Raw genomic sequence first — 24,928 nt, forward strand, 5'->3', positions numbered from 1 at the left:
GTCTGACCCTGCATGGTGAATTTAAATCGGTGAGTAATAGGATTTCATTGCCTAGTGGGTGAAAAGAGAGTCCTGGGAGCTGTTTGTCCAAGAGAGAGGCGGAGGGGTGGAGCTGGGAGCCAGGCAAGGAAGCCCAGAGGCTGGTCGGCCGCCCCGACGTTCCAGGTTTCCTCCTGGAAATGGCTCCATCACTATGCAAGCAGGTGTACAGTAGTACCAGGCTTTCCTCCCTCTCTCCTGTTTTCTGACTGCAACTTGAGAGTTTTGATGAGAACTCAGTTTTTTCTGATGGGAAAAAAAAAGGATTGGACGGAATACGCTCTAAGAGTCCTTAAAAAACCTAAAATTATTAGAGCCACAACATTCAAATACGCTCTGTTGTGACAGAATAACTTTGTAATGTTTTTCTCCCGATCCAAACATACCTGTTACTGCAGCAGACACTTAAGCGCAGACTCTACATAGATTTTGCTGCCAAAATTAATACCAGCAGTAGTCGTGGCCGAGTGGTTAAGGCGATGGACTAGAAATCCATTGGGGTCTCCCCGCGCAGGTTCGAATCCTGCCGACTACGGAGAAGGTAGTTTTTCGCTACTGGTACTCACACTTGTTTTTGTTCTCCAAGGGTCTCCTTGGCTTTTTTGCAGATTATTTAAGGAATTTATGAACTGTCGGAATACAACGGAGACCCCAATGGGACCGTAAAAGGAGTGGATGAGGGAGCTAGAGAGTTGTGTAATTGTGGTTACAACCTGAGTCCAGGAGGGGGAGACGAGACAAAACACGCCAGACAATCTGGAACGCAGAAGAGCAAAGCGTCCCGAGGTCGCGCAGAAACGGACAGCTCAGACGTCCGGCTCCACAGGGCCACCCCCGCCGCCCCGCCTCACCGCCCCATGGCGTCCTTTCGCGCGAGCGCGGGATCGCGGAGACCTGGCGGGCTCCCGGGGCAGCCTCGGGACGGCGCGCGCATGCGCGGGGGCGGTGAACGCGAGGGCGGGCGCGGCGGGTCCTCGCGTTGCCCCTGGAAACCACCCAGCGCGACCGCGACGTGACGATTCAAGATGGCGAAAGACCTGGATGAGCTGTTAGACGAGGTTGAGTCCAAGTTTTGCAGACTAGACCCACTGAGACTGGGAATGGTCGAGCGGCCCAGTGGCGGCGGCAGCAGGAGCCTCAGCAGCGACCGGAACCGAGCCGAGGCGAAAGAGTCTCTCAGGTTAACGGGCGGGAGGAGGGGGCTGCTCTGGGAAAGCCTGCTCCCGGTCCTAAAGCCGCCCCTCCGCCGCCGGACCCAAAGAAACATACCCCTGCCCGCGATCTCCAGCTCCTCTCCCTGTCAGGGCCCAGAGCCTCAATTCCCCACCCCCGGGGCAGCGCACACCTCAGCTCCCTGCCCACGAGGACCCTGGCATCTCTTTCCCAGGCCCGACTCCGCCCCTGGGCAAGCACAGGAGAGCGGGCCTCGCCGATACCCAGACAGAGCCCATGGAGTTCTGATGGGAGAAGGGGGGGTGCAGCTTAGGCGTTCTCCCCTGAGCCCCGAGGGGGCCGCGCGGACCTGCGCCTCCTGCCTGAGCGGTTTTCATCCCGACGTGAGGTGTCCGCACAGAGAACCTCATCCTGTTGCCTCTGACCGCATTCCCCAGGCAGAGCAATCCTTAGGACAATTGTTGCAGAAACCGATTCCATTCTATTCTGTGTTATCATCAGCTGATTTTTTTTTTTAGCTCAGACAATTGGATGAGATTAGATTTCTGACAAAGGGTTAATTATTAGCAAACACTGTATTAGTCCAACCACCTTCATTCTCCCCATGGCTTCCAGGTAAGGGTCCCAGGGGATTTTGGGCGTCCAAATTGAAATTTGGGGAAGTTTCTTAAGTCTTTTGGTTTTGATCCGAAAAACTACCTTTCAAATTTGTCAGTCATTTTTCTTCCGTGTAATCATAAAATAATAAGACTTCCTTCGTGGTCTCATTTCCCCCTCAATCCCAAGAAAACAAAATTTTTGCATCAGAAGGAGTATTGTCCTTCATAGTGGTGACTTGAGAGCCTCTGCAGTAACTCTTGCTAGAATCTGTTGGAAGTGCTTGTGGAATTACACAGAGGCAGCTTTGGAACAACCCAAGAAAGTCATTCTTGTTCATTTATGGCTGCATCTGTGGTTTTTATTTTGTTTAGGTGTGCTTGTGGGTGATTTCCCAGAAGTATTACCCAACTCCATGGCTACCCAATTTACCAGACCTACCTCTAATGACATTTGTTTGTTTGTGAAAATTACCCTCAGAGGATAAAAACATTGACAAGATTCTGAAGTTCAGAAACAAAAGTTCTACAGATAAGTTCAGTACTGGGCAGCATTCTGAAAAATAAATGTAGAGCCAACTAAAATGACTACTTTGAATGGGCTAACGCTTATTTGACTGAATGTTTATGCAAATATCTCGTTAATTTGGATATTATTATCTTGTATGCTGCATGTCCTTGTGTACTCATTCCCAGCACATCTATCATCCCCATCCCACAGCAGTGTTACCTTGCAATTTCTTTTGTTCTTTTCATTCATTCCTTTAGGGGATGGAGACAATTTATCAAAGAGCCTCCCAGAGCCTGTTCATCTTAGGAGAACTAGCATGGGAGGGGTAGGATGTCTTGGAGCAGGCTGCTCAAAATGGAAAGGGCTGCTAAGGTCGATCCTCTCCAAGCACAGGTCCTTTTATGCCGCTCTCCAGAGCCTGTTATGGTACTGCTAGGTCCACCCGTAATGCCTCTAGCGCCCCATCCTACCTTACTACATCAGGTTTTCTAGTAATACATTTTAAAAAGTTGTAGCAAACCAGTACTGTTGTCATTCACGTGTTAAAACGTTTCATTTGGTTATGTAGTTGTAAAGGTAAATTATACAAAAAACAACAACAAAGGGCCTAAAGCTAGTACCAAATACAGTCCCTACCCAGTATATAATGTCAAACGTTAAAATTTTGCCATGAGCCGAAATTGATATTTAAAAATTAGGAACTGATTTATATTATGAATTTATTAATAGGAGACTGCCTGCTTATTGTATAGTAATATAGCCTGTATCTCTTTTCGTTATAAGAGTTAAAATATTGAAATTGTCTCAAAATGTTAGCTCTGCAAATAATAAACTAAATGATCACGCTACATCTGGATACCAGGAACAACCGCTAATATAAGTGGTTAAAACATATGCAATTTGTTGAAGTGTTCAAAATGATAAAGAGAAATATGTGGTTAGTTTTTAAAAAAGACTGATGTGGGTTGAATAGGACTGCCATAGGCATAAAGTGGTTCAGGATGATACAGATGGGAATATTTACAGATAATATCATAACCTCCTAGATAATAGCTATAATAATAGCCAGCATTTATTGCATCCTTTCTATATCCTAAGCGCTTTATATGTATTATTTCGTTTAATCTCTGCAAACCCATGAGGTGACGACTACTAATACCCCATTTCACTAACCAAACCAAGGCTTAGAAAAATAGTTACTTGCCCAAGGTCCTATTTCTAAGTCTACCGGGACACTGTAGATCTAGATTTAAGCTTTTATATATACCTTTCACATTTAATTGTGAGTTTCATGTATTTATATTTCTTTTATCTTGAATATACCTTTATTTTTCACAGAAACTATATCTTAAATCAAAATTAGAGTGTAGGAAGCAAAGTTAGGGAGGAAACCAATAAAAGTTTATTAACTTTTGATTAAGATTATTGTATTATAACATCAAGAGACCAAAAAAGAAAGTATTACACTGTCCTTTAAAATTTGTATGCATTCTCAATGAAATGATGGCATTCTTTTTTTTTTTTTTTTTCGTTTCTATAGCAAAGCATAGGCAAGGGTAGACATCAAAAAGTTATGTGAAATATTAGACCAGAATCTTATATAAGCTGACAGTTTGGATCCCTAACAGTACTGATTAGGTTGGTAAAGTTTAAATGCATCTGATTTTTGAAATTGTGAAATTGCATGAGAAAGGAGAACCCAGAGAGTATATCAAGAAAACCAAAAGAAGAGAGAATTTCAAGAGGCCATCTTAGCAACCTGCTGTCATAAAAGAAATTGGTACCCAACAGTGTCAGATATTCCTGAAAGATTAAGGAGGATTGGAATTGAGAAAAGCCATTCAGTGTAATGACTTGGGCAGCAGTGACCTTTGAGAGAAGAGTTTCAGTATAGTTGAGGGACATAGAGGCCAGAGATAGAATATTACACCTGGAAGAAGTTTTAAATAGTGGTCTAGATCTCATTTTTACAGATAAAATATCTGAGGTTCAGAGAGGGTAAGTAATTCAAACTAGGTCAGTAGTTTTCAACCGGTGATGATTTTATCCCTCAAAGGGCATTTGGTGATGTCTTGACACTTTTGATTATCACAACTGGGGAAGAGTGTTCTCCTGGCGTCTAGTGTGTAGAAGAAGTCAGGGATGCTGTAAATCATCTTACACTGCACAACAGCCTCCCCTCCTCACACACGCATACCCCAAAGAATTATCTGGTCCAAAATGTCAGTAGTTCTAAGGTTGAAAAACCCTCCTCAGGTCACCAGCTGATTGCTACTTGTAAGGAAATAGAAGTAATGGATATAGACTACTCTTCAGTAATGAGTAAGGGAGGGTGGCAGATTCAAGAGGGCTTTTTAGAGTGTTTCTTTGAAGAGAGAAGTGTTGAGTATACTTATAAGTCAATGGAAGAAGCCAGTATAGAGTGGAAGATATTAAGGATAAAAGTTAGAGAACAACTCAATAGGCAAAGCCTGGAGATAAATGGAACCAGACATTCAGTATTACGCAGCAGTCTCTGGATTTTCTTACATTAGGTTAATTGTCTTACCTCATGCAGTAAGAAAGAAAGGCTATATTCCTGATATTAAGAATTTTCAGAGAAAGTACACTTCTAAAATTAGAGAGTTTGACTAAAAAACGTCTTCTAAAACAAATAACTTCATGATCCAATGACGTTATGAAGCTGGTGTACAGCTTCTGTAACACATGAACTCTAAAGAGATTTCATCTCGTTTAGTGTTAGGTGTACAGACTGCCCTAGATTCAATTCTAAGCCTCTCCTCCCGCTATTTGTGTGACCTTGGGTGAGTTTCTGAATCTCTTAGTCTGTTTCTTCATCTGTGTAGTAAGTATTCAGTAAATGTTACTATTAAATAGAAGTTCCATGCAGTGACAATTTGTATCAATAATCCTGTAATAGCTTAACTGCAGAAAGTAAAGAAATAGTTGAGATACTCGCTCAAGCAAATATTGCTCTCTTTTTTTTTTTATTGGTCATTAGATTATATAACCTTTTGCTCCTCAGTGAAGAGATAGGATTGTTTGACTTACAATGGCACCCTTAGGGAAAAAATTAGAAAGACATTAAAATTATCTTTGTTTATGACTCGCAGGTTCTACCTAAAATTTTACGTATTTTGTATTCTTTAAATAAGTGGTTGATGTAATTTAGAACAGTACATGCCTAGCTTTCTCTTGACTATAATGTATAGCTTTAAATATCTTATTTTAAGCATGTAAAAGTACATATGTAAATTTGTACCCGATAAACTACTATGTCTCGCCAAACTTAGGCTGTGTCCATCGCAGGAAAAATTAATTAATGTCACATTTATCCTTCTGTTTTATCAAGTCTAATAATGGACTTTATTTAAATAAACTTCTTCTGATACTGGCTTACTTTATCTGCGCTTAAGCTTCAGCTGTTTTGGTTTTTTTTTCAGATCAACAGAAACGTTTAGAAAAGAAGATGATCTTGACAGGCTTATTAATGAAATATTTGAAGAGCCCAACTTTGACAAAAAACCCATTGTAAGTCAAGTGTTATAAATGTGCAGTAATTCTTTTATTATTTCAAGACATGTTTAGAATAGTCTGACAATTTATAGAATGTACAAGTATCTATAGTCCTTTGACTTCTGAGAAATTCAGTTAAAGAAATAATTCCACTTAGAGTTGTAGAAGAAGTAAAATATTAGAAACTTTCAGTGTGTGTTTTGCTGTTCATTTCTCAGCGAGAATGAGGATTTAGAAAAGCTGTTAGAACATAAGTCAACTCTGATGAAGCTGGTTATTTGCATTTATGTGTAGACTCTAGGAACGGTTTTCTAAAAGACTAAAACAAACAGCTCTCATTAAGGGAACGTGCTTAGCGTCTCAGATGCAATGCCATTGCTGTTATCCCATGAACCAATGAGTAAATTGTTAATGTTTTAATTTTTTAAATGCTTATGTATCTATAGCAACTTCATAAAAAGCTCATAAAATAATACAACAGCCACCTATATATTTACCACCCATACTGAACGTATCTTAACATTTTCTATATTTGCTTCTCTGGATTTTTTTTAAAGATTTTATTTATTTATTTTTTCCCCCCAAAGCCCCAGTAGATAGTTGTGTGTCGTAGCTGCACATCCTTCTAGTTGCTGTATGTGGGACGCGGCCTCAGCATGGCCGGAGAAGCAGCGCGTCGGTGTGAGCCCGGGATCCGAACCCGGGTCGCCAGCAGTGGAGCGCACTCACTTAACCACTAAGCCACGGAGCCGGCCCAGGATTTTTTTTAAAAGAAATAAAAATTATAGATATAGTTTAAGAACTCTCCAAATCTTATTCTACTGCCTTCCTTCCCAGAAGTAACCACTATACTTTCCATCTGTACTTTTATTACATATGTATATAACCATAAACAATTTTAACTGATGTATAATAGTCCACTGTGTAACTCTGCCACAGTTTATTTACCCACTTCCCTGGTGATGGACATTTAGATTATGCTAGTTGTTTGCTCTTACAAACAATCCTTCATCAGATATCTTTACATGTCTTCTTTTATCCATGTACAAGAGTTTCTCTAGGATGTATAAACCTAAGAGAGGAATTGCTAGGTCAAAAGGTATGCTCATCTTCAACTTTTCTACCCATTGCCAAAGTGTTTTCCAAAGTGACTGTATCCTTTATATTCTTCTCACCAGCAGTGTGTGAAAATTTATATAATTTTTACCAGTTTGGTGAATGCAAAATATATTTGTTAGATTTAAAAGAAACAGACCAGATGGGAGTCTAAATTACAAGGACCACAAAAAAGTCTAAGAAATAGATATAATACCAAAGAGGGTTTTTTTAAAGGTAGAGAAGATTAAAGCAAGAGAGTGGACTGACAATCACTAGGCAGTGGTAATGTTAAGGATATAGATGTGGGACACTTATATTTTTGCAAGCCAGACTAAAAATAAGATGACTAGTATAGATCATAAGATTTGTATTTCTCTAAATTTAACATTTTCAGTTCATCTGAGGTAAATTAATAAGCTAATGGCCTAGTTTATTAACATGTTAACACAATAGCAATGGCGTTGAATACTCTGCAGACAGAATGCATCATAAATGCCAAATAGCAATGCTAATTTAATTAATAGTAGGGAAAAAACTGCATGATGTTGTTATCCATTGATCATCTGAGCAATTCATTATTTATTAAGTACTACAGGCTGCATATCTGTATGTGAGGCACTATCTCTGCAGTTCACAGCATTTCAGAAGGAGAAGGAGATACTTCTCTGGTTTGGATTTAAGATATACTAATTGAAATAAAAGTTAACTCTTAAAATCATGAAAAAATAAACTTTTATGCACTTCTTCTGTATGCTCCCTTTTTTTAGTTATTTATTATATCCAGTATTCCAGCCTGCGAGGGAGAAAGCAACCAAATAAACTTATGGAGAAGAGCAGGTCTATGTAAAACATTGATTTGATGAAGAAAAGAGGTGTCTGTGAATGACTGGTCTATGCCCATCTTGTCCCTCGAGGCTGATCATGCTCCTGAGAGTATTGTTCCTTTCCCCATTGCTCACTCACTGTTCTGCGTCTTCTGAACTGGTTTCACATCCACGGGATAAAGCCCAGAAACAACAACAAATGTCACAGTGTGCCAGCTTTGAGTCATAAGTGTGAGCCTGGATGGTACATGAAACATGCTCCCAAAAACAAAAAGAGCCTCATGCACATTATTTTTCAGACATGCACGCACCAAAACTTTTTCCAGTTCTGTTTAACGTCAAATAAAAGAGTTAAGAGAAATAGTAAAATGAAATATCTTTGCCTCCATTAAATTTCCTCACCTACTAGGTAAAATGAAGGCATGTCTCTGCATAGTTTAAATTGCCTTTTCTCCATCTCACTTCCTCTCCTTGGCGGTGGTCCTAGTATGTGGTTGGTGTGGTGGTTTGGTACCATATACCAGTTAACACTTAATAAATGCTTGCTAATGATGATGTTATGTAACCATATAGGAACTACTGTATGGTTGTGACTAGGTAGCCCTACATTTTCCTTGAATGTCTATTGGTTGTACCATTCCATTTGATCAAAATTAATATTCCTGAAGTTATCCAGGAGTTTGGTTAATTTATTTTTAGTTCAGGTGAATACCATTCAAAGCCTTTAAAAATGAGTCTGAGGTTTTTTTCCTCCTCAATTGAATTTTTCTAGGATGAAGTTTTAAATAGTAGGTCCTTCATATTAAATCATTGAACTCTAGTATTAACTGAAGAGTTATAAAGTGACTCTAAATCTTAGCATGCTAATAATAGCAGTGTATCAATTTCCTAGACTAAAAGTTAGCAGGGTAATTTGCGAATTCCTCAGGGAGGTCTACTCTTTTGCCTTTCAAAGGTTTTGATCATTATTTTTATTTCAGAAACTTTAGTACAAAATTTTTATTTAAGTCATTTAAAAAGTATTCTTGTTATAAAATAAAGAATATTAGTTTTCATGTTACAATTCTCTAAGTTACTCTTGCCCTTTTATTGTTTGTTTTTTTAACAGAAATTAAAATCTAAATCTTCAGGTAACACATCTGTCAGAGCTTCCATTCAAGGCCTTGGTAAAAGGTAAGATGAGATTGCTTTGGTGAATTATACACACTAGTAAGCAAACACTATGAACATAGTCTGATAGATTTTGTTAGCATTTAAGCAACAGTGACATTGAACAACAAAGCACTGGTTGGCTTTCAGGAGAAAGACCAATAGCAATATCTTCAGTGTTCTTACGGTCTGTGACACCTTAGTGTAAAGGAACTTCAGTGGGAGATTATTGCTATTGTAAATAATTTTCTGCCATGTAAAAAAAAAAAAAAAATGTGTGAACAGTTTCTCAAAATTAATGTTCTGTTATATTCTTCAGTATTTACTTTGTTCCTTACATTATTTGGCAAACACGTTTTTCTGTGACTCATTTTTAACTCCTTGAGTGTTCCTGAATACACAGGTTATATCCAATAAAACAGTGATCCTGAAATAAACACCTCTTTGAAATAGTTGGCTTGCTCAGGAAAATATGCAGTTTGATTTCAAGAATATAGAGTCAATGAGGCCAAATTAACTTCTCCTATTTCTTTTTTGTTGTGGTGGTGTTTTTCTCTCCTCTGTTAGTGGGCTGTCTAGCTGCAGCCCAGTGTACCTTGGTGGAAGCGCTGCTCCACGTGGGATTGGGACCAGTACTTCACAGAGGTAGGATGTCAGAAATATATTATACTTTCTTATTAGGTTTTTCCAAATTGATACCCTGTTGTTAAAACGTTGGTCTTAGCATTTTGACATCAGTCTGTTTCATAATGAGAGGTATATTTTATTACCCAATCTAAGAATACTTTACTGAAATATTTGTTATTCTTGGGCGGTAGCTATTGAAAGCTGTGATGTTGAGTATGTGTTGTTCATTGTGTTGACTCCTTTTCAAGCCCCACTTGACGTGCCTGAATCACTCCACTCCCAACTTGGCTTTCACAGGACACCGGGAGAGTGAGCTTCTGCCTTGCCATTTTCTCTTTCCAGGCAGCAGAAGCCAGTGGATAAGACAGGTGAAGCGATGGAGCCATGCAGCTATATGATGTGTTACCCACACTGACTTGGCCAGCCAGTCAGCATGAGAAGCTGCAGGTCTGCAGTACCCAAAAAGTTCTCAGCATAGTTGTTTGATGTTCCACATTTAAAAAGCAGAAATCCTCCTTTCTTTGTCTCTTCACCACCTCTTCTTACACTTAACATCTTCCTCAGTACCTCTTTCTGGACAGTCTTATGGTCATAATGCCATCTACCCCAAGTCCTGTCCAATTGGCCTCCTACTCCTGGCATGTTCCATTATCATTGTCATAATGCAGGGAAACAGATTGGTTTTAAGCAAATCTTTCTATTGTTCTAATACTTTTGGTTCTATTTTTGTAGAGGCCTTCTTACCTAGATTATTATATTTTTTGTCTAGTTATTTCTAAAACACTTTTTTTTTATTTTTAAGAGAGAAAAGACTAAGATGTATGATTACAGGTTGACCACATTTCAGGAGGGATAACTGTTACATTGAGTAATAGAAGTGGGATCTAAAAAGACATTGTTAGAGGGTTGTGGTGGTGCTTGCCTAGATCCTAGAAAGCCTGGAAAGAAGGGCTGTAGGACCAAAGGGAAATCAGGAGTCTTGGGAAGCCTGTACAGGAACACCAGGTGGCAGACAGGCTAATAGAATTCCACAAGGGTGCTGCCTGCTATAAGGGCTGTAAATAAGAACTGATAGCACTCGAATCATCGTGTGTTGAGGACTGTCTATACAAAGAATTAGAGACATGAAATGTCCTTAGAACAGAGTACAGTGTGGTTGCTATCAAGCCTGATTTACTTGTGTCAACCCAGTGGGACTCATCTCAGGCGTTTCCAGACCCCTCCCTCTTGAATCCAGGCTTCTCTCAAGCCACCATTGAGCTACAACAGTTTCCCATTTAGCGTCCACTTCCATCTTCTCTGGCTTCACCCACATATAGCATTAAGGATAACATCCCTAATGTATTATTTTGAGCGCCTCTCCCCTGTTCAGAAGGAAAATGAAAGTTGCCATTTGTCTCACATTAACTCTAAACTCATTATTTGCTTTACCAAATTGTGTCCTTTCTCTTCTCTTTTTAGTCCCTTCACCTTCAGTTAAGGCCTGAGTCCACTTCCACCAGAACACGTTATCCTCTACTTTCCACTTATATTTTTCTGCCTCTGAGTATTTTTACACTTATTTCCTGTCTGTAATGACCCTCCTTTCTAATGCATGTCCCCGCTTAATTCACATACCACAGATTCATTTTCTCATTATATTTGAACTTCTTTTTTCTTTTCTTTTCTTTTCATATCATCGTTGAATGCCCACCATGTCCTAGGCCGTCTGCTATATACTAGATACCCAAAAAAAAAAAAGATAAAACACTGGCCAGTAGAGGAACTGATAAAGAAGCAAATGATTACCCTCCCGGGGCATGAAGAGAAAGGGCTCTGATGGCAGAATGCCTGAGTTCAACTCTTTCCCTCTGCTGCTTACAAGCTGTGAAGCCTTGAGAGAAAGAACGTTATCTTTTAAAACCTCAGTTTCCTCACCCGTAAAAACTAAACATACTTCATGGAGACATCGTGAGGATGAAATGGAATAATACGTTAAAGTATGCCAGTGGTACAAAAGACAGCTAGCTACTATAGCTGCACTAGTTTGTAATTATTTGTGTGTCTTTCTTGTCTGGTAGTGCTGCCTTCTCGTTGTGTTGTATTTCAGCAGCAGGAACCCTATATTCTGCTGCTACTTTACCATTTTATCTCAGGAAGTGTATATCAGTGTTTACTCACAGTGTCTTCTGATTTGAAAAATGGTCTTTAAGACAATATATTCTGGTTTACTTCCAAAGAGTAAATATTTCATTAAGATTTTCTTTTATATAGTAATTTTTACATGTAGTGTGATTTAGTTCTAGCATAGAAGAGTCTTGTTCCAGATGGAATATAAATAGACAAAAGAATGACCTGTTTCTATAGCTTGAGGATTGTATCACATAATATTGATCCATGAGAATGCCAAAATCCATCAAACCCCTTTCCTACCTGCTATTACAGCTACAAGAAGAGAAAACACATAGCGTTTGCATATATATGCACAGGTAAGTGTTTATAGTCACAGATCTTTTTTTCCTCACTCATTACAAAGATACCAATCATCGACCACCCTTTTTGTGACACAGATCTGCACTCACAGAACAGTATGCAGGGGGCCTGGCCCTGTGGCATGGTGGTTAAGTTCGGCGTGCTCCACTTTGGCGGCCTGGGTTCACAGGTTCAGATCCCAGGCGTGGACCTACACCACTCCTCAGCCATGCTAAGGTGGCAACCCACATACAAAATAGAGGAAGATTGGCACAGATGTTAGTTAGCTCAGGGCTAATCTTCCTTAAGCAAAATAAAAAGAGGAAGATGTTAGCTCAGAGCTAATCTTCCTCAGAAAAAAAAAAAAAGATAAGCATATACATCTTCATGTGCATGTAAAACAGTTTATGTGTGAAGTACTTTATACTGTCCAGAGCACTTTTTTTTATATGCATATTGGTTCACCTGGTCCACAGGAAAAAAACCAAGATGCTGATAGAGCAAGAATTTTTAACCCCATTTTATAAATTAGGAAATTGAAGCACTGGTGTTAAACTCATCAAACACATGTTTATTAACCACCTGCTTGCTAGGTCCTAGGTTTTCAATGAACACATTGTGGTGAACAAATACATGGACATTTCCTGCCCCCAATGAGCTTTCAGTCTAGATGAGGAGAGAGACTTTAAACAGATAATTCTACAAATAAGTATTTAATTTCCATGTAATATATAATGTGAAGGGAAAGTACAAGATACTATAAGCATAGATAATTGGCACCCCAGCTAATATGAAGAGTTAGAGAATGCTTCCCTAAGCAAATAACATTTAATCAGACTATGAGGGCCGGCCCCGTGGCTTAGCGGTTAAGTGCTCTCACTCTGATCCTGGCGACCTGGGTTCGGATCCCAGGCGCGCACCAACACACCGCTTCTCCGGCCATGCTGAGGCCGTGTCCCACATACAGCAACTAGAAGGATGTGCAACTATGACATACAACTATCCACTGGGGCTTTGGGGGAAAAAATAAATAAATAAATAAAAATTATAAAAAAAAAAAAAAAAATCAGACTATGATATGAAAAATGAGTAGGAGTTAAGCAAAGAGAGGGAACCGTTGGAGCCAGAGAGCACACCGTGTTAGATGATTCCTGGGCTGGGAAGAGGTGTTAGGGGAGCAGAAAGCAGCCGGGTGAGCTGGAACATAGTGAGTAGGGGAAAGAATGGCTCCTGTTGGGGCTGGAGAGACGTTTGGTATGGGGTCCTCTAGTCCTCTGGAGGATTTTAGAAAAGTTATGTCATATATGCAGTGGAAGCCATTGGTGGTGGGTTTGTTTTTTAGTTTTTTTGTTTTTAGCAGATGGGGTGACACCATATTTGTGTTTCTACAGAAAGTCATTTTGGCTGCTGAATGGAAAATGGATTGGAAGTTGGAGGGGCAAGACATGAGAGGACACAGGGAGACCAGTTAGCAGGCAGTAGTCAACAGTGGTCCAGGAAAGAGATGATGATAGCTGTGACCTGAGTGGCAGGAGTGGTTGTAGGGGAAAGTTGTCACATTTGTACTATTTAGAATCTAGAATTGACAGAATTCAGTGATTAAATGGCTATGGGAGGTAAGAGAGAATGTTGTCAAGAATGACTCTCAAGGGGCCGACCCAGTGGCGTGGTGGTTAAGTTCACACGCTCCGCTTTGGTGGCCTGGGGTTCACAGGTTCAGATCCCAGGCACAGACCTCCATACCGCTTATCAAGCCATGCTGTGGCAGGTGTCCCACATGTTAAGCAGAGGAAGATGGGTACGGATGTTAGCCAAGGGCCATTCTTCCTCAGCAAAAAGAGGAGGATTGGCAACAGATGTTAGCTTAGGGCTAATCTTCCTCACCAAAAAAAAAAAAAAAAAAAAAAGAATGACTCTCAAGTAACGTGCCTTGCCCAAGGTCACATAAATTATTACAAAGCAAGGATTCAAATGTGTAACTTGATTCCTGGTCCATTATGTTTTCTAGTATACCAATTTGCAATCTCATAATGTTTGTAAGAGGGAAGAATCTTAGCTGTTTTTGCTATTGCAACTGCTGTTAATTTTCCAACCGTCCAAACAGCGAGACTCCGTAGTACACTGTGTAGATCTGAGAGGATTTAACTGAGAACCACAGGGTCTGGACAAAAGACTATATAGGGATGTATTTTGAGCATTCTCACCATATGCATCTTTATTTATTTATTTATTTATTTATTTTGTGAGGAAGATCAGCCCTGAGCTAACATCCGTGCTAATCCTCCTCTTTTTGCTGAGGAAGACCGGCTCTGAGCTAACATCTATTGCCAATCCTCCTCCTTTTTTTTTTTTTTCCCCGCCCAAAGCCCCAGTAGATAGTTGTATGTCATAGTTGCACATCCTTCTAGTTGCTGTATGTGGGATGGGGCCTCAGCATGGCCGGAGAAGCGGTACGTCGGTGCGCGCCCGGGATCCGAACCCGGGCCGCCAGTAGCGGAGCGCACGCACTTAACCGCTAAGCCACGGGGCCAGCCCCTGCGTCTTTAAAATAGTAAAGATTCAACTTATAGCTAGACAAAAGGACCTTCATATTTGTATTCCCTCCACTTCCGTTACAGAGAGGAAACCTGACAATTTATCTTTCATTGGAATCATGACTTTATAATTTAGATATGCTCTTATATATACATAGTTATGGAAGAGAAATATATTCATACCCTGAAAGTAAGCACTGATTTACATGCCCAGGGCATAAAGGAAATTGAGTCTATCCTGCCTATTTTCCATATGTTTTATATGTTTGATTTCTGGGTAAAGCTCTGGTTTGGGAGTAATGCTGAATGATTTTAGAGTGTAAAGATTTGAGTCTTTTACCCAGTTGGGGGAAAGGAAAAAGATTAGTACCAGGAAGCATGGTGGAATTAAGAAGATATGGATAAAACCCCAAGGTGTTATTTTCAAGCCAAATTGAATTTTACTTTCCTAATTATTTTTTAAACTACTTGCAAAACTGGATTATTCCATAGACTGGTACTAATTATGATCTAATAGAATGAATCGTAGCAGCAGAGTGATTTCTTAGCTGCAAGTTAATTTTATTTTTCTCAAAGGGCAGTATTTGTAGGAAAATGTGGTGCTGTGAATAGATTTGAATAAACTACTACATTTTAAATTAAATTAAAAAGCTGTATTTAATATTATGGTTGAGATTTTACACATACAAAATGTCAGAAAATTCTAAATTATAGTTCCCACAACAGGAATAATTCAGCCAAATTGCACATATGTATTAAGGCATTAAAGTTAACACTCATGTAATAAACTACATATGCATAAGAAAGCAAGTTATGGCAGCTTTGGGAGCCATCATTTTGCATTTCCTGACTTGTACATTCAAAATCCAAGTTCAAATGTGTACAAATGTAATTGTGTTGAATTGTCTTATGTACAAATATAACTTCATGAATTGCTAACGGTTTGAAAGAAAATATGAAATTGCTTATGAAACTTGTGTGGATTTTGAATGTTTAGTTATTGCTGTGATTAATAATAATTTTAGAAATAGAGAGCATTTATATTTAAAGAAACTTTCAGGCCAAAAAATATTTGCAAATTTGAAGTTACCGCATCTGAATTTTAGAGGGAAATAAGTGAAAAAAAATCTAATGATGGGCTTTATTATTTTTTAATTGCGCAAGTATTATATGATTACTGAAAAAATAAAAACAAAATTGAAAAATATATAAAGGAAAAAATAATAATCTCCTCCCTCCCCTCCATTCCCACCACTGCTGAGGCAACCAGTGTTAGCTGCATAGTATATATGACCTTCCACATTTTTCACCATGTTCTTACAAACTTATAAACACCTATACAGGAATAGTTTTCCGTTGTTTTTACAGAAATAGGATCATGCTATATATGTTACAGTGCACCTTGCTTTGGACATCCCTCTAGGTCAGTAGATAAATCTAATTAATTCTCTTTATCAGCTGCCTAATATTCCATAGTGTAACTATCATGCATGTTATTCAGTCTCTTCCCTTTTTCCTAGGTATCCAAGTGGTATCCTGCTTTTTGCCACTTCAGCAATACTGCAGTAAAAATTCTTGAGATATATACTTATATACTGGTGCTTTTATTTATATGTAATAGGTTCCCCAAAATGGGATTGCTAGTGCAACAGCTAGGGATAATTTTAATTTTAAAATAATGCCAAGATTTTTCCCAAAAGGTTATAGCAATTCACATATCCACCAGAAATGTCTAAGAGTGCTAATTTTTGCTAACTTAATTGCTTAAAAAACTTATTTTGTGGTTGCTTTAAATTTTAATTATTTATGTAATATTTTAACTTTTTAACACTATGTGCCAGGCACTCTTATAAACACTTTACCAATATTAACTCATTAGGTCCTCATAATAATTCTATGAGGTATATAAGTATATCCCCATTTTACAGATAGGGAAACTGAGTCACACAGAAGTTAAGTTACTTGACTGCAGTTACACAGCTAATAAATAGTGGAATCAGCATTTGAACCTAGGAAGTCTATGTCCAGAGTCTATGCTCTTAACTACTATCCTATGATACCTGTATTAGTGAGATTGAACATATTTTTAAGGTTTTTTTTCTTTGTTGTCATATGTAAGCACTCTTTGTATAGTATAAGTATTTCACCATGTGTTTAAAACGTTTTCTTCCACTCTATTACTGGTCTTTTTACTTTGTTTTTGGTATCATAAACTCTTATTTCCTTTTAATTTTTAGATGATCAAATGTATCTATATTGAGTCTAGTTTTTAAATACTTCAAACAATGGAGAAGCTTTCTTTCTTTAAAGTAAATCACAATTATTATACAAATCAAATTGCCTGCAGCAGCAGTTCATAATTATTGCCATATATTATCATTTTACTCCTAAAGTTACTATGTAGTATATAAGTTTTGAGAATTGCTTGGCATTTCAATTCCTCAGATATTCATTAAGTACGTATTAAATGTTAAGTATCATTCTAGCAGTTCTACCCTCTCTCTCCTGCATCATCAGCATTGTGATCTTTGCCATCAACGTACAACAGGCTCTTTTTCCTCCATTCTCAAATATAACCTTCTCTTAACCCCACTTCCTTTACCAGCTACCACTGCATTTAAAAAAACTGCTCAGATATACTGTCTCAGGCCTATGCAGCAGACCACTGTATTTAAAATTACAATCCACTCCCTCCCAGTACTCCCAATTTTATTTACCCTACTCTACTTATTATTTCATTCAAAGTGCTTTTCACCTTCTAACATACTATCTAATTTAGTTGTTGTGAGTATTGTTTATTTCCTCTCGTTAGAATCAAAGCTGCATGAGGACAGAATCTCACTAGCACATAATAGGCTTTTAGTAAATATTTTTTAAGTGAATGAATGAATGCATTAATGCCAAGTAGTAGGGAAACAGAAACAAATAAGATACTGTTCCAGCACTTAAGTAGCTTATGGTTTAGACATTTCAATGTAATGTGGCAAATTCTGTGATAGAGGCATCCTGAAAATTTCAATAGGAAGGGAAGCAACTTAAAGAAGTTAGCTTAAGTGAAGATCTCCCCCATACACAATTTGAAAACCACTGAACTAAAAGACCTAGGTGTCCAATTTGTTTCTTTCATATCTGTACAATATACATGGGTGCATATATGTATCTATTCTGCAATACAATGCATAGTAAAATAAGTAGGTTCGTGCAGAAATTTAACCTGAAAGTTCAGGTATGTAATCAGTCCTTTAGTATAAAAATTTATAATCAGGGGCCAGCCTGGTGGCATAATGGTTAAGTTCGTGCACTCTGCCTTGGCAGCCCAGGGTTCGTGGGTTCGGATCCTGGGCGCAGACCTTACACCGCTCATCAAGCTATGCTGTGGTGGTGTCCCACATACAAAATAGAGGAAGATAGGCACAGATGTTAGCTCAGGGACAATCTCCCTCACCAAAAAAAAAAAAATTTGTAATCAGATTAATCTTTACTTTTCTGTTGTTTACTCAGTAATCTATAATATGTGGTATATCCTATGAATAAATCACCATGTTTTCATATTTAAAGATACTAATAATCTTTAATGACAGTTCTTTTTCTCTGAACAGAACATGTGACCATCTGCGTTGTATAGTGTGTGATTTCTGGATAGTAAGCTACGATGACTACATGTGGGATAAATCATGCGATTATCTGTTTTTCAGGTAGGTTTCTAAAGAACTTCACTCTGTGAAAAATGTACCAAGTACAACTTTATATTTCTTATTTTGCCATAATGTCTCTTGGTGGACTTGGCCAGATTGTGTGGCCTCCACCTCTTGAATATTTCTCTCCTCCATCTGTTCCTTTCCATCTGTCGGCTATCAGCCTAGGTAAAGATATGTTACTTCTGGCCAAGAGTATAGAAATAGCCTCCTCACTAATTTTTCTGCCTACAGTCTCTTCTCTCAGACCACTCTTCCCTTACTGAGAATTAGAGCATAAGTCTATGCCATTCTCCTGCCAAAATCCTCTGCTTTCAGAGTCATGTCCAAATTCCTTAGTCTGGCATTCAAGACCTTCCACAATCCAGCCCCCATTCATCTATCATTCAGCTTTGTGTTTCTACAACATACTTTTCACCTTTACAAGATTTTAGCTACCTCAAAGTACTCGATACTCCCATTCCTATGACTTTGTGTAAGCTCTCCACCTCCTGGGACACCTTCCCACCATTTTATCTACGCAAACCCTACCTGTCCCTCAGAATACAATTCATTGTGCATCTTCCATGATTCCCTCACCACTATCTCAACTTCGAAGTAAATTCATCCTTCCCTGTGTGTCCACAGCACTTCGTACCCGTTGTAGTACTTACTGTAATATAAGATGGAAAATCTTGGGTTGATATATGTCTGCCTCCCTCCTTGTGGTCGGGATAGTGTCTTACTCATATTTTTGTAATTTGTACAGTTTTAAACACTTACTGAGTACCTAATATTTTTAAGATGTTATAAGTTATAAAAATGTATTTGAACTACGCATTCACATTTTCAAATAAAAATTAAGAGCTAAAAGTTAATAAAGTGCATATATCATGCATTTTTGGCCCCCTAAACCTGTGCCTAGACAAAGAGTGTATTTTCAGATACAAGTAATCAGAATTTATTGCAGCATTCTCCAATAGCAAAAAGAGAAGGGTGAGAGTCATTTTTCCACACCTCTTCTGGCAGCCATTCTCATGTAAATCCACAGGAGTCTTTTCTACTTGAATAATTTTTAAACTTTTTCACATCAAGAACCACTATGAAAATCTTATGAAAACTTTGAATCCTGTACACACACACACAAAAATTCCAATATACAAAAAGATGGAAAAATTATCATTTGAGAGTTTTCACAGTCCCCAACCCAAATAAAGCTTAGTGCAGTCCCAAGATCCCAGGTCAGGTTAGCCCACTTTTAATCCCATAGTTGGAAAAGTTAGCTTTTATTTCAGGTCCATTTTGCCTTTTCTGACTTTTCTAAATCCTCTACTTTATACTATCTTCTGGTTAACCTAATGAGTGGTTAGTAATCCCCGAATGTCCCCAAGATGAACCATCAATTTTTATAAAACTAGTGTAGGATAGTAGAACACATATGTGGTGAGCACAGGCATTAAGCTTATTGGTGAATTAGTTGGTACTTGAGGAACTTGTAGTGTCGCAAGTTATCGAGAATATCAGTTGTTTTACTCTAGATCTGTGGCAGCCTGGTTTAAAAAAAATATATACTTTTAGATAAAACAATGAGAATTAGAAGATTTATTAAAAACACTATTAGGGCCGGCCCCGTGGCTTAGTGGTTAAATGCGCACTCTCCACTGCTGGCGGCCCCGGTTCAGATCCCGGGCGCGCACCTACGCACTGCTTCTCTGGCCATGCTGAGGCCACGTCTCACATACAGCAACTGGAAGGATGTGCAGCTATGACATACAACTATCTACCGGGGCTTTGGGGGAAAAATAAATAAATAAAATTATAAAAAAAAAAAAAACTATTAAAAATAAATAACAATATTTGTTGTCTTTCCAAAATATACTAAATACGATATAAAAAACAAGTAATAGTTATTATTTAAATTAGTAAAAAATATTGTCTCAGCCCTCAAGAGGCTTAGGAATATTTAAGAGGTGCTATAACATCATGTGACAAATGTGACAGTGGAGATAGGTTAAAAGAAAGAGGGATATCACAGGGCAAGATAGCTACACCCACCCTGAGATATCAGGGAAGGCCTGAGTCTTGAAGAATAATTAGGAGTTTGCCTAGCAAACAAGATGGACGCTGGTGTTCTTTTAGGAGGTATTTTTAAAGACACAGGTGAAACCACGTGGTATGTTTGGGGACTTACAAATAGTTTGGACTGTGCACAGTGTTGGATTCCAGGGCAAGAGATGGCAAGAGGTGAATGAAATAAGAGAGAGAGAAAAAAAAGAGCAGAGCCAGGAAAGCAAGACTGAGGAATTTGGACTTAATTCTTTAGGCAGTAGATAACCATTGACAGCTTTTCATCAGGGAAGATATCTGAATAGAGTTGAATTTTTAAAAGATAACTACTGTATAGGAACCAGGCTAGTTTAGAATCATGGGGATTAATGAAGGATGTTATGATAATCCAGTGGGAAAGAAATGAGCTTCTGAATTATGGCAGTGAGTAGGGTAGAGAGGAATAAATGTATTTGAGAGCTTTTAGAAGTAGTCCTGGCTGTGGAAGGCGAGAGACAAATATCATCTAGGATGAGTCTGAGTTTCTGTCTTGGTTTACATACACAGATGATGATACTGTCCATTGATAGAGGAAATTTAAGAACAAATTTGAAGGAAGAGGCTGTATGTTTATTTATGGGAGCATGTTGAGACTGTGGCTCTGAAGCTCTGGTAAGAAATGTAATCTATAAAGTGGTAGTTGAAACCAGGAGATTGGATGGTATTACCCAGGAAGGCAAGTGGGAAGCCTGTCAGTGAATGCAGAGTTAAGAGATCTTTTAGTTAAGATAGGAGATGCTTTGATGTTTATATTATGAGGGGTAGGGAGGACATGAGAGGGGGAAGGTATGTGAGTAACAAGGTGTTGGAGGCTTTGGGGTCCAGAGTGCTGATGGAAAGCGAGCCTTGGCTAGGAAGAGGAGGCTTACTAGCTGTGACTGGGTGGAAGGAGGTAAGATAACTGATACATTCAGGGGGAAAGGAAATGGGAGGCTTTTCACATCTGATGGCCTGGCGTCAGGAATGAGGATGTGATCTGCTGAAAGTGAAGGAGTGGAGGGTAGAAGAAACACTTGAGGAAGGTGGGGAATAATCGCTGAGGAAAACCAGAAGTAGGTGGTGATCCAAGGCAAGTTAAAAGGTTTGCAGTGTCATTGAGTGCCCAGCAGAAGAGCCATTTATTTTTAGTGGTATCAGTCTGCACATTGATTATACAGTGAAATGCTGTGCAGTCATTTGTTTTCTTGTCCTTATTTTATAGATGAGGGAAATAAGTGTATCCTAGCTTTGATGAGTTCTAGAACTTTCTAAAAGAAGTATAAGCTATACTTGACCATCCTGTAATAATAGCTAAATAAAATGCTGTTATTTTCCTATGAAATCATTGTTTTCTTTATGGGAAGTAATGAAATTATTTTTCTTTCTAAGCTTTTAAGATATGTGCTTCTTAAAAAAAGTATTTGAAATATATTAATTAGTTCCCTGGCTATTCATGATTCCTACTCCTAAAATCTATAATTAAGGATTCAATCAAGTATCAGATATTAAGTTTGTTAAAATATATTGCAGATTGAATAAAGAACATTTTTTTTCATTAAACACATTTGGTTTTGTGGAGTTTTTTTCTTTCTGGTACAACTTAGGTTGTTCATTTCTTCCCCTAGCTCATTGTAACCTTAGCTAAGTCACTTAGCTGGTCAGAGTCTCGGTTTCCTGAAATCAGACAGTTGGGTTGGAAAATCTCACAGGTTTTTTTAGGTTCTAACCTTCTAAATTGTGGCTGGATTTTGTACGGTACAGTACTGAATGTGGTACCCATTGGCCACCAGAGGGCACTTTATAGCCTGCCTTCTATTGCAGTGACATCAAAAGTAACAGATAGATAGCACTGTATATCTTTTTTAAATATTTATACTGTATTTCATCATTTTACTTTGTATTTTTTTCATCATTCTCTGGTGAATTTTTCTATGTTTTCTTCTGCCACGGAATATTTACATAAATTCAGTACATGGATTATCATGAAAATCATAATTGATTTTCCATTGATTAAACTTAAATTAACTTCTCTAGTCTTTGCTTATAATAGCATCGTGTCAGATGGTTATCAATTTTTATGGTGGTTCTGCCCATTGATTTAATTATTTTAACATTATTGACATTTAGTGCAGGATAGGCATTTATTTTGTTGCTGATAGTATAACTGAATAAGCATATCATTGAAACAAATGAAAGCTGAAATATCAGTTCAACACATGGAAATGACAGGCACGTTTTCTCTGTTAATGAAAAATTTCTATAGTTAACCCTATCAGAAGCCTGTTATCTTGATACCTCATATACAGCCTCCATTTGGCATATTGCAGGCTTTTAGAGTGTGATATAGGTGAATATCTGAGGTAAGAGATCCTTCCCATTCTGTTCTCAGATCATGTCATCTCTGATAGGACAAGTCAGTAGTTCTTCAGCCTTTTAGGTCATTGTGTCCTATAACAGCCTTTTAAGTAGATGTAGAGGGTTGCCGTTAAGAAGTACTGGATACCGAGGAAATACCAGCAGAACCCTGAAGCGTATCTTCTGTTGTTTGTGTGACGGAACCAAGGCTGTTTAGTGTTTGGGTGTTATAAAGATAGGAGAATAAAGCACTTTAGAACTTCCTTTTCTTTTTCCAGTCATTAAGCACTGAACAAAGCCACTCAGCTAAAACCTTCATGTTTTACCAATAGGAACAACATGCCAGAATTCCACAAATTAAAAACAAAGTTGGTAAAGAAGAAAGGAACGCGGGCATATGCTTGCCAGTGTAGCTGGAGAAGTGTTGAAGAACTGACTGACCTTCAGACCGATCACCAGCTTCGTTGGGTTTGTGGTAAACATTAAGAATGCAGAATTTTCACATTCAGACAAATGCATCCATGAGAGCAGTCTCCATTAATCATCATAATATTTAGGTAAAGGTACATAGCAGTATTGTGCCCTTTGGAAAAAGATGGGAAATTTCATTTGATGACTGTACGAATTTTCAAAGATCAAATGGACTTGGCAAGAAAATGCACTTTAACATTTTGGAACTATTCCTTTGTTGATATATGGACACTTCACTTAGTAAGTAAGGTAACAAGTTATCCAAATTCTTCTTTGCTAGCCTATCTCCTGTTAAATGGAAGTTTAATTATGGATTTTCATACAGATATATAGCCATTTGTTAGCAACTGCAGTATTACTGACTGCTAATATGCTTAGCGTAAACATTCCTCACTTATAGCATTTAAAGGGGATAAAGCCAGCCAGTGCAGAGAGGTCGTTGAGGAGTGTGTACATCACCTCCTCAAGTCTGTTGTTGCCAAAGATCATAATTTAGACATGGCAGAAACCAAGTGATCTAACTAAAGGGTTTTGGGGGGTACACATATATTGTAAATGAAAATACTGCCTATATCTGACCTTACCTTACCAACTCAAAGTGACATTATACACAGTAATGATAAGTATATATTGCCAGTTTTAGCTTATTTCTCCTCTTGTTCATTTAGATATCAGAAGTTATTTAGTTTGCTACTTTAGCGAATATACATTTATATATTAAAAAATTTTTTTGATGTACCTAAAATCACAAGGAAAAGTCCTAATATAGACAGGTCAGTTTTGGATTTTGCAAGTACTTTCTAGCCTTTAATGCCTAAAACTCCCATCAAGTAAAGTGAACAGCAAGTACGATATTTTCTTAGGTAGCTGTTGATTTTTCTGGTAGGATCAGATTGACATATTGTTTATCAGATGAATGCATGAAAAGAGAAATAAGACTGAGACTTGAGGAACCCTACAAAGCAGCACATCCAGGAAATCAGTTACCTCAAAGTTAGCAGTTCCCAGCCCCATCAAGAGATTCTGGGGGCTTTCCAATCTGCCAGAAGCTCTTCACCACATGTGTCTAATGTATAGTTTAAATGTGTGACACAAGGCATGTTGAAAGGGAGTAACTGAAACAAAGTTATGATCTACTTTAATATGTTGAATCCATTCCAGCCACCCTACTTAAGCAAAGAAGGAAAATCTGGTCATTAAAATCCTTTTCCTAGCCATGACACATTTGCATATGTGTGAAACTTAACTCTAGTAAGTCTGGCATTGCAACAGAACAAATCTCATAGTGGCAAATGCCACGTTTGTATTTTTATATTAAGAATATGTTTACAGATCTTATCTTTCAATAAAAATTTTTTACTCCCTAAGATTTTATCTCAGTGTAATTGTGTCAGAAACATAGGGGGATTTGGATTGAAGTCCCCTATTCCAAAAAATAGCGGAGCAATAAGACCCACACATTCAGAACCCCATGGAATTTGGCACATTAGTGATAACGGTGATGTTTTCTTTTTATTCAAATGAGCAAATTTACTAAATCATTAATTTGAAAATATTTTTTTCTCTTTTATTATTTCATCATAACCATCCTATAACTTGGATACATTTCTCATGTTTAGCATTCCATAACATAGTAATTATAATAATAATTCCCAAATGTCAGAAATGTATATATGGGGCCGGCCCCATGGCTTAGCGGTTAAGTGCGTGCGCTCTGCTGCTGGCGGCCCGGGTTTGGATCACGGGCGCGCACCGACGCACCGCTTATCCGGCCATGCTGAGGCCGTGTCCCACATACAGCAACTAGAAGGATGTGGAACTATGA

At 38.3% G+C, this 24,928-nt stretch overlaps 1 protein-coding gene and 1 non-coding gene across 4 annotated transcripts; both read left to right on the plus strand.

Moving 5' to 3' along the window:
• Positions 1-492: 492 nt before the first annotated feature.
• TRNAS-AGA (transfer RNA serine (anticodon AGA)) lies at positions 493-574 on the plus strand. The gene has a single exon. It is a non-coding gene; the product is annotated as a tRNA-Ser (tRNA).
• A 453-nt stretch (positions 575-1,027) lies between these two features.
• CFAP418 (cilia and flagella associated protein 418) lies at positions 1,028-24,470 on the plus strand. Of its 3 annotated transcripts, none has more exons than XM_087447615.1 (6): positions 1,028-1,219; positions 5,763-5,850; positions 8,866-8,930; positions 9,474-9,551; positions 18,118-18,213; positions 22,965-24,470. In XM_087447615.1, exons 1-6 carry the CDS (start codon positions 1,065-1,067, stop codon positions 23,116-23,118), a joined length of 636 nt encoding a protein of 211 aa, XP_087303741.1. In that variant the 5' UTR covers positions 1,028-1,064; the 3' UTR covers positions 23,119-24,470. The 3 variants fall into 3 exon arrangements, with proteins under 3 accessions (XP_087303741.1, XP_087303742.1, XP_087303743.1); XM_087447616.1 differs by lacking the exon at positions 22,965-24,470 and adding an exon at positions 20,806-21,841; XM_087447617.1 differs by lacking the exons at positions 18,118-18,213; positions 22,965-24,470 and adding an exon at positions 9,876-11,733.
• Positions 24,471-24,928: the final 458 nt, after the last annotated feature.

Source organism: Ceratotherium simum, chromosome 23, assembly GCF_057802395.1.
Source record: "Ceratotherium simum simum isolate JZ-2026a chromosome 23, ASM5780239v1, whole genome shotgun sequence".
In the NCBI taxonomy this organism is placed as follows: Eukaryota; Metazoa; Chordata; class Mammalia; order Perissodactyla; family Rhinocerotidae; genus Ceratotherium; species Ceratotherium simum.